This window comes from Urocampus carinirostris, chromosome 1 (genome assembly GCF_059441175.1).
Source record: "Urocampus carinirostris isolate Australia breed hairy pipefish chromosome 1, RoL_Ucar_1.0, whole genome shotgun sequence".
Taxonomy (NCBI): domain Eukaryota; kingdom Metazoa; phylum Chordata; class Actinopteri; order Syngnathiformes; family Syngnathidae; genus Urocampus; species Urocampus carinirostris.
The window spans coordinates 49959614-49970029 of record NC_142349.1 but is presented as its reverse complement, the minus strand read 5'-3'; the positions used below and the strand labels follow the sequence as shown (position 1 = coordinate 49970029).

The window sequence follows — 10416 nt, the reverse complement described above, 5'->3', positions numbered from 1 at the left end:
TGCTACTGTGTGCATGCGTCTGCCGCCTGGGGATTTCCCATTGCATCCATGTTGTAGTTGTGTAGTGAAAGGAAGTCAGTCTCTTTTTAGAGAACCGGCTTTTATGGCTCAACTCATTAAAGAAAGCCGGCTCTCAAACAGCTTACTTGCTTTGATGCATTATACTACGACTTATTATGTTGTATGAAGAAAATAAGAAAAAAAGGAAATATAAAAGGAGACAATAAAAAAGACAGGTTTGTGGTTATCCTTTTTATCAGTATATTACAAACAATAATTTAATGCAGAAAATTAATTAATAATTTTAATACTAAAAGTCTACTTAATTATATTTGCATGTATTTTTTCCTTCTACAGTGAACGTCCAAGCTACTTAGTTTTTGAACTTTTCATGTCATTCATGTCGAGCAACTCAATATCTCACAACCAAATGTTAATTAACAATATATATGATATAACAAATCACATGTAGAATATAACATGTTAAACTACATAAATAAACACGTTTGAAAAAAAAATATGGTGTCAGGTTATTTTGTATTTTGTAAGGGAAAATACGACAGTTTGTAAGTGCATGGAGCCCTGGAGGTTGACAGGTATGTGACCTGGAAATGTACATTGATTTCCATACTGGACATAAAATGTTGCACAATTAGATGACACAATGAGGGACATCATCAAGGGCTATTGAATAATTATTTGGTTCAAGAAAGCGTCCAGTCTCTATGTAGGTCAAGTACTGTCCCTTTCTGGCCTTGACAGCTCAGAATGGTGTCGCAGAGCAGTACAGTTTTGAGCCAGCAGGGGGGAAAGTGGCGTTTAATAGGTATACTTCCAGACAAGCAATGCCACGTGACCACGCTTAGTATACTAGTAGTGTGACGCCATTGCACGCTTCTGCCACCACCATTATGCCTTCTATTGTTCAAGCTTCTCTTAAAAATAAAAATAGAAAAAAACAATAAACGTTTACTGTCCGTAATCTAGTACGTAGTCCGGAATGAGGGTTTTTCGAGGATTTAGCTCCGCCCCTCGGATACCTTGTGCAACCGGATTCGAAGGCGACGAGAGAGGAGAGAGGAGGGGCGGTTCGAAGCAGCCGAAGAAACAAAAAACGTGACTAGGCACCCAAAGCGTCCTGTTATGCAACAACTGACCTACTAACATACATTTAGAAACAAGAGAGAAGTGGAAATGGAGAGAGGGAGGAATTGGAGCAAACATGACATGAGCAAGGCACTCTAAACAAGATTCAGAGTGCTCGCGATCCTCTTTACACCGACCACTCAACCGAGTCCACTTGGATTGGAGCAATTTGGCGGATGCCTGTTTAGTAAAATGAGGTTACGGCACACGCTACGCGGATTTGTGGAGTCTATAATCTGTACATTCGGGTGAGTTTAACGGTCATTTTCATATTTTATTATGTTTCGCGTGTGGTCTTTTATCTAAAGTAACGCGATCGCTTATTTGAACAGAAGTTCCTATTTTCTCAATGTCAATTGTGTGCGGGTCTCTGGGGGAGGTTACGAAGAGTCATGTTTTTTTTTTTGTATTTATTTATTTTAACATTAAAAATATATACTCCAATAATAGTGTAATAACAGAAGAACAACAATTATCATTATAAGAAAAATAATTATTGTTTTCATCCATCCGTTTTCTGCACCACTTCTCCTTACTAGGGTCTCAATGGTATTGGAACCCATTATTGTCTTTATTATTTTCGTTATTATTATCATTTAATGTCAAATTTATTTACTCTTAGTTATGGAATGCCATTAAGCAGGGGCGTGTGTGACTCTTTAGCGCTGCCCCTGAGATTTTCTAGAAATGTTTGAATATGAAGATTGGGTGAGGGAAATAATGTATTGGTATTTTTCTGAAGTATTAAATACAGAATGACTAGTTGTTATTTATGAATCACTTTTTATTTTAATTTAAAAATCGTTTTTTATAAGGCTTTTATTTTTTTACATCTCTAGACATATTTGTTTCTGTTGATAATTTTTTTGTCCGTTATTGCTTTTTCAAAATTGTGGCCCCTGCTTTAAGTCAATCCAAAGCAACCTATTTGTGGGTTAGTAGGCTAGTCGGTGCAGAAAAGTAGAGCAGCTCGGCTCGGCAGCCACACTTCACCGTGTCACGTGTAGCTGCTCCTTTGTAAAGGTTAACGCGGTTGTGCGGTCCTGCAGCTTAACCCTTCAGCCCCCGCCCAAATAAGACTCCAGAACAAACAGGGAAGCGCTAAGTCAGTCGTGATCGAGACACCAGTGCCTCCTTATTGAGCTTGGATACAGATATTTTTCTTAATTACCCATATACTGATAGATGGAAGAATGGTGAAGTTCACGGGTTTGGGTAACTGCTACTGCTGTGAGGTGAGATGTGCGACATCTGGATAAAATGTAGGTCAGATCAGGGTCTTTTTTTACATATCTTAACGCAGAGTCTATTTTAAAGCTATTTTATTGTGGAATAGTTTAAAGCTAATGAAGAGATGATCCTGCGTGATCGCAATTTGTTAGGCAACAACAAAGAATGCATGCACACGGACTTCTTTTATTATTTTTTATCATCTCTTGAAATTTAGTATAAAGAAAACAAATGCATAGCTGTTGGTATTTTGACTATTTTTTAGAACATTGCCCATCTCGTGCTTTCTGTTACCCCACTTAACCTTTCTGGGTTTATGGCATGTCAGAGACACCTTTCAATTTACTGTATAATTATGTTTTAACATAAAGAACAGTGGAGCATTTCCTTGCAGCCTCTGTGCTTCTCAGCAAGACATGACTGCAAATAGTAATTTTACATAATGTCAATAAACAAAAGAGTTTAAATAGCCTTTTAATGGGTTATTATGCAAATCAAGCAAAGTGATGGTGTGCGTAGGTACCCTGTGGCAGAGGCGCTTCTAATCAGGTAGCGTACAGTGGGTCTCCATGCCAGCTATAAATGTAGGTCACATCACTCCTGTGGGAGGGGGCAGCAGTGAGGTGAAGCGCAAAAGCAAGGCATAGTCGTGATGAGCTGTCGCAAGCACAGAATGGAATGCTCATTGCCCCCCTGCCCAAAAGGGCAAAACTTTCACTGAAAGTGAACTGGGTGAATAAAAATTAACAGTCTGGGTTCCCAAACACGTGTGCGCTGAAAAAAAGATTAGTGCTGTGCTTTGTCATTGCCTTGCGGTGGTTGCTGCAATTGCAAGCCAAGTGTGGCGTTTAGTAGGCCAAGGCAGCACATGTGACTGCTGCAACACATGGACTGAGTCACTTGGCTTTTTTTCCCTTTTCCAGAGAGAGGGGAGTGATAAAGCTGCGTGTTCTTGGAACAAGGGTTCTGTTTCGATTGGACTCCACCTTACTGGCAGCCTTTCTTTTAACCCCCAATAGCCCTCCATTTTTTTCATTTTTATTGGATATTCTGAACCCAGATTTCTAATGCGCTCAAACCCGACTTGGTTATCACCGCAAACTTCACTCAGAGTGCCCGCACTTCTCTCTGTGTGTTTTGGGAGGGTTGGGTCGTTATGTTTCATCATCCCCTTCTTTTCAGGCATGTGCCTTTTTCTATTTCCTGAAACGCTCCACAGTCACACGTGCAAGGGTTGAACTCAATCCACTGTTTCCAGTACGTGTTACCACATTTAGGCTTGCGGTGTACTTGAACGAGCACTGCTTTTAACCCCCCCTCCTGTGCTATCATTCCACAAGTGCCACTAGGACACGTGATGTCTATGATGAATTAAATAGGTCATGGGCAAGTATTTATATCAGCAGATCAGGTTTGCTTGTTGAGCCTAATCCGTTTGTATATGAGTCCTAAATGCCGGTTAGTCGTACAAATAAAACAGGCGCACTCATTTGCCTGTTCAGTAAGGTGAGAGAGACAAAACAAAGACCTTGAGACGCTCACTTCGTCACCCACAGCCTTTTAAATAGGCGACTGATAATCTGCTTTGGATGACGTTACAGTCCATTGACTGTTGGGGCTCCGGAGTCTTATGTGATTGTCCACCCTCCTTTTTCGCAATGGGTGACACATTCCTTCTGTTGATGTAATAGCAACATTGTTGCCCCCCCCCCCCCCCCCCACACCCCCCGCGCCTTTCCCCAATTACCCCTCTTTGCTGCAATCTGTTTTGATTCATTTCTTTGTCTTCGCTCGCTCGCTCCCTCCTATGGGTTCAAAGCATGTTGTAATTCAGCTCGCCCACTGCCCCCCCCCCCCAAAAGTCTTTCTTCCATTTTTCTTCTTCTCTTAGCGCTGCGTCTCGTTGCAGTTCTGCTGACCTAGATTCTGTACCGTGTAGGCAAATGGACTTTCTGGGTCAGTGGGACATGCTGCGGAACGTGTCTTGTCCTATTCTGTCTCCCTGCTGCCACATGTCAAAGGCTCACGAGGATAACCTCAAACCATTACGCCACGCAACGGACGGGAAAAAAATCAAATCCAGTCCAAACCAGAAAGGCAAGGGATAAAATTCAGTGGCTCAAACCGGTTTTTAACTGATTTAATTAAAATGCATGTATTTGGATAAATGTACATGATGACTGGGATTATTTGTTACATAATAATGACAATAGAAATTACTTTTTAGGTAACCCAAAAAAGCAGATGTGAATTCACACACAGATCAGACCTTATTATAGAGCCACTGTTACATGATCCACATATGTTACTCAACTTTTCATCCCATTTGATTGATGTCTATATTCATACAAGACTTAGTCACTGATCCAAAAGAGGTTTATTTATGGCGACAGCTTAAAGTCAAACTAACCTTGCAACCCGTGACGTGTACATCATCAAAACATGTACCGCCTTCATGCTTTGTGTCCAGGGGTCCTTTACCTTTTTTTTTTTCTTTTTTTTATAAATGACTCACACCCCAACCTACCTCAGATACACAAAATTATACATTAAACTCCCTTGTCCCGGTTTCGGCCTCCTTTTGTCCTAAACCCGCACTTGCGGCTTGCTTTTGTCTGCCTTATCTGCTCTCCCGGCATCATTGATTCGACGTTAAGTTGTTTTGGTGAAGAATGCAGACACATTCTTCTGTAACTGAATGAATAGGGGAGTGGCAGGGGCCCGTTTTTCAAGGGTGTTTACACTGGTTCTTTCTCTCTGGAAAAGATGATCTTCTATTGATATACAGTTTTGACCGACTTAATTTGAGCATTCAGCCTGCTGACACTACAGTATATTATGTATTTTCCTCCAGGTCTTTTGGGACTAAATTTCGGTTTATGAGTTAAAAATGGGACCGTCAGCCTCGCTATGAACCTAGCGACCATGTTACGGAAGTCAACATGCCAGGCAAAAGGTCAGAGGTCCTAGGGTCTCAGACAGAGCAGATCAATCGCAAAGTGCAGGGGTCGGGCAGTGCGGTCAACCCACTTCTCATTGCCATGGGACACCGCCAGCTACGCTAAAACAATAGTCTTTGGTCGCCAAACACAAAAACAAGAAAAGGCCTTAACATGACAGTTTGTATTCTTTTATAAAAATCTTACAAAAATAATCATATCTCCAATTTTGGTTTGTTTTTCATCTACAGCTTTTAATCCTGACTTCAACAAAAGGGAGACCAGAGGACAAGGGAAAAGACAGCGAGATTCCCCAAGGGACTGGCAAATCAAGGTAAATTGCAGGCTTACAGGCTGCTGTTTGGATGCACATCTGTAACACGCACCTTATGGCTTATCTCAGTGACCCATTATATCAAATACTTGTCACTAAACAGGTTTTATATATTTCAATTTCAGATTTGGTGTCCCAACCAGTATTGGCAAAAGCATCACTGAACTCCAACCCACAAGTGTATAAATGAGGGTGTCCTTTGCTGGGCTGCAGTTGTTCTTGATTTTTTTGGCTAATTTGGACACTTGACTTCCCTCCTGTTGTCCCTGAACTTGAAATCAATAGACGAACTAAGTTCTTCGAGGAGCTTTTAAGGGTGATTCCCCACCTCTCCTGACCCATTCTTCAATCTACAGTGCAAACTGGCTACCACCTGAAAAGAATGGAGAGTCTAACTTCAGCCCTCAAAAACTCAGGAAATAACATAAATTGCCTTGAGACCTTCGCTGGTTATGAAGAATCTCTGACCCCTCTCCAAGGGGCTCCGCCTCGCATGGGCCGCATCATCAAACCTAAACCCAACCTGACCTGCAGGCGAAAGCGTGAATTCATTTCAGACGAGAAGAAAGATGCTTCTTACTGGGAGAAACGCCGCAAGAACAATGAGGCGGCCAAGCGCTCCCGGGAGAAGCGCCGTCTCAACGACATGGTCTTAGAGAACAGAGTCATTGCCCTGAATGATGAAAATATGAGACTCAAGACAGAACTACTCCAATTGAAGCTACGCTTTGGTCTGATTAGCACTGCTTCCTATATTGAAAAAAGCCAACAGATGGAGGGAAGCAGCAACACAGGAAACGGAGGTTCCTCTTCATCAACATCGTCTCAGTACTACTCCAGCGGCTATTCCAGCAGTTCTCAGGTGATGATCAACTCGGACTCTTCTGAAACGGAACAGTCCGGGCTCGGCGAAGGCCACAGGCAGATGCTGAAGTTCTCGCCTCGTGGTTCCCTGTCTGACATGTCAGATGGATCATCCAGAGACAGCCCGGAGCCGATTCCTTTCGAGATTAAGCAGGAAGGTGACAGGCTGGAGATGGATATCACCAACGGCACCACCACTCAAATCATGTTCAACATCCATCGGGGTCTGGCATCCATTCCCACTCATCACCAGCTCCAGCAGCATTCTAAGGAAATGGAGGTCACTTATCACAGCCAGCAGCAACAGCAACAACAGCATCTCCAGCAACCCAAACCTCACGAAGAGCATGTTTCCACTGTCACCCCACAACCACCCGCTGCCCAGAGAAGCGTCATCCTCTTTTGTCCTGTGGATAGCTTGGCACGCTCCCAAGATTTGCAGAGCAGTCAGGCCCGCACAGGCCGTCAACCCCCTGCCTTTGCAGAGAACACCGCCGAACATCCTCCTGAAGTGTTGAAGCAACTCGAGAGGAAAACTTTAGAACCCGCTCTCTATGAGTTTGCACTCAACCACAATGAAGACGGGCAAGGTTACAGAACTTGCCTATCAAACCAGCAGAGCCCTTCGGAGGAGCAGGCATCTCATTTGTCCCGAGAATTTAGCCACAAACAGGCGGAGGAAGTCAGCCAGTCACACCTGTATCACCGCCAACCACCTGCTTCGTACCTTGGTGCCCAAGACGAGGAGCCACCTGTCCTTAGCTATGAGGGTGAATTTCTTAATGAGGCCTATTATCAAGGCCCATCATGCTCCTCCAGTAAAGACACTTCCTCCAGTGAAGGAGACCCAAGGAGCTCTGACAAAGACGCATCCACCGATGACGATGAATTTCCTTCCTCCTCCTGCTCTGACAACTACCCCAGCCAACTTCTCAACGGTATCCACGAGCCCCCCTCCCCTCAACTCTCCTCGCAGAGTTCATCTCAGACCCAGGGCCGTGATCCCCAGGGGGAGGTGAAGACGACAGCGTTGCCCCACAAACTTCGGCTCAAACATCGGGCCATAAGCTCCGGGAGCAGCGGCGGTCATTGCTCTGGCCAAGAGTCCCCAACAACCCCTCCCTCTGCTGCGTCGCCACCCCTCCCTCAACATCCTTATCTATCCCTGTCGCCACAGTCTAACAGTCATACAGAAAAACCAGGCGTGGACATCAACAAGTCAGCATCAGAAGGGGAATGCGGACGGAAGCACAACTGCAAGAAGGAGACCGGCGTACGACGGAATAAGAAGCGAGAATAAGTTGATTCAAGTGTGGTCTTAGCTGAGAATTCTTCAGCCATACGTACAACAAAGACAATCTGTCCCCTGTCATTGTCCTGCCATAATGCCTTGGCCCATGATCACCCTTCCATGCCCCTTGGTACATGAAGTTGGCCTATTTTACACCCCTCACCTCAAAGTCTCAAAAAAGGCTGGACTTGATGACTTGGAGGACTGTAACATACTTGTATATAGTGTACAGATTTGTTTTTTTTTTATATTCTCTCCATACCAACAGAAGCACTTTTTTTAATGAGATGAGAGGAGGGATGGAACTATGTGCTTTTTTTCAGTTGCCCTTTTTTTTCACTAACTCTCAAAGCACATTTGGATCCGAAACGAATGTAAAGCGATTTTTTTAAAGCTTTATCCGCACGATAATTTTTCTGCGTATCTGACTGCAGGCAAGCATGTTTGGTTTTAAATGCCTTAATTCAATCGAAATGCAAATGTACTCTTGGGATGTTCCTTTGACCAAAGAAGCTTGAACACCATCAAGATTACAAAATCCAAGTTCCATACCTCTTCCCGGACCCTACCTCTATAATGTCCCCCCTCCCCTCACCCTTTTAGTTCATAAAAGATTTGCATCACCTTTATTTTTGAAGCACTTGTTTTGTATATTACTGTGACATATGAATATATGTATCTAATCTAAATCTATATTTTACAATGAATACAAAAGCAGCAAACCTGCAAGGACTAAAAAATTCAAACGATTATCCTTTAAGGAATCGAAATGAAATCACTGAGTAGCCGCTCTGTCAGCTGTTGCTGCAGGACCCACTCGATTCAAAATGCCTCCCGTGATTGTTAAGCTTTAGCACAAATAATTTGTCGATGAGCTGTTTACACAGATAAGGCTGTCCGCTTCGGAGGGCCACCAGCACTGAATGGAGAACATTTTGTTTCCTGGGCCGAGTGCCTCATTAAAACGTTTTGGATTTCTTAACCTCGAACCAGCCTTTAAATATGTGGTGGATTTCACCAGCTGCAGGCTACGAGCCTTGAGTTTATTTGAGCTTTATCAACCATATCTGTTGTCACCATTCACTGGCCCAATGTATTTATTTCCCTCAACTTCACTTGGCCACCACTGTATAAAAAGCCAACATGAGCATAGACTGAATGTGTACAGATCTTTAAGATCCACTGCAGTCGTGAGTTTGAGCTGGAGTTGAAATTCACCCAATCAAGTGAAGACACGACACATCTTGATATAATGACAAACACTAGAAGTTCAAATTTGGTTTTGGATAAAAAAAACCTCCAGTATCCAGTACTCAATGCAGCTCTACTGCAGCCTGTAGCCTGCACTGGATCCAAGTAAAACAAAAGTATATGTACCATGTCTGGCTTTTTGACACTTGTGTATAAATGTAAAGTCCCCTCACCCTTGAACAACACTGTAATGTTTATTTCATCAACTTTATAGCCTTTTTTCCGTCAAGGTGTTGTTCCGTCCCCTATACTGTGTCGTTTTTCCTATTGACTGTAATGACTGTATTTGACTCATAACCCTGACCCCTACACTTGCGTCCCCCTCCCTCTTTTGATTGTGTATTAATCAATGAGTTTGTGGTTTTGCTGACAATGTTTTTTATGAAAAAGACATAGAAAAAAGGACACCGGTAGAGCTCAAAGTGCAGTTTGTAGATGGCCGGTCAGCGAAATCTTCTTGTGATATGAATATGTGAGGGACAACACTAATGAAGGTGGGAGCATTTCAAGATCGTAAACGGAAATAAAAAGAATGTTGACCCAATGGAATGTTTTTGATTTGCTTGTTTTTGTTAATTGGTCAGGATAATAACTGAATTGACAACTCCACTATAATGTGGGAAGCATCCTCACACTCTGATTGTTTAGAACTGGAATGTCAAAGTGAATTTGTCAGAGGGCCAAATAAAAAAATTGTCTTCTCACAGAAAGCTGGACTGATTGAAAACGAAAGAAGCTTAAAATACTCATTGCTAATGTTATGCTCGCTTCAGTTAGTGCCTAGAGTGCTAGAGAAAACTTAACTGCTCAAGCTAAGAATGTGCTCAATTCAGGCCGAAGAAAAAAATTACTTAAAATAAGAGATAAAAGTATTTCTTTGCAGTGTGTTCATTTGCAACTTTCTAATGTTTTAATTGACCAATGCTAGTTGCTAATTCAGCTTCTTACATTTGTGATGTCAGCTACTTAAGCTAAGCTAGTTGCTAATTTGCTAGTTGAAGCTAGCAACCCCTAAAACAACGACAATACAGATACTAAACCAAACCACTATAGCTTACTCTGTTCTCACAACTTCAAAATATTTTTGCAGCGTATTATGCGCAATATTTTTTTTTAAATAGAGAAGATTTATGTTGGAAGCTGCTGCAGCCATGCAAGCCACTATTATTCAGACAACATCAGTAGCCAAGAGTTTCTATTCTAAGTGGGCTAAATAGACTTGCAAGGGAAAAAAAAACAATATTAGCACTTTTTGTACCATCCACTAAATTAAATTAAAAAAAAAAAAATATATATATATATATATATATATATATATATATATATATATATATATATATATATATATATATATATATATA

At 42.1% G+C, this 10416-nt stretch overlaps 1 protein-coding gene across 1 annotated transcript; it reads left to right on the top strand.

Moving 5' to 3' along the window:
- The first annotated feature begins 1068 nt into the window (after positions 1 to 1068).
- Positions 1069 to 9599, top strand: LOC148375041 (uncharacterized). Its single transcript, XM_088343723.1, has 3 exons — positions 1069 to 1394; positions 5567 to 5649; positions 5775 to 9599. Exon 3 carries the CDS (start codon positions 6032 to 6034, stop codon positions 7811 to 7813), a length of 1782 nt encoding a protein of 593 aa, XP_088199849.1. The 5' UTR covers positions 1069 to 1394; positions 5567 to 5649; positions 5775 to 6031; the 3' UTR covers positions 7814 to 9599.
- Positions 9600 to 10416: the final 817 nt, after the last annotated feature.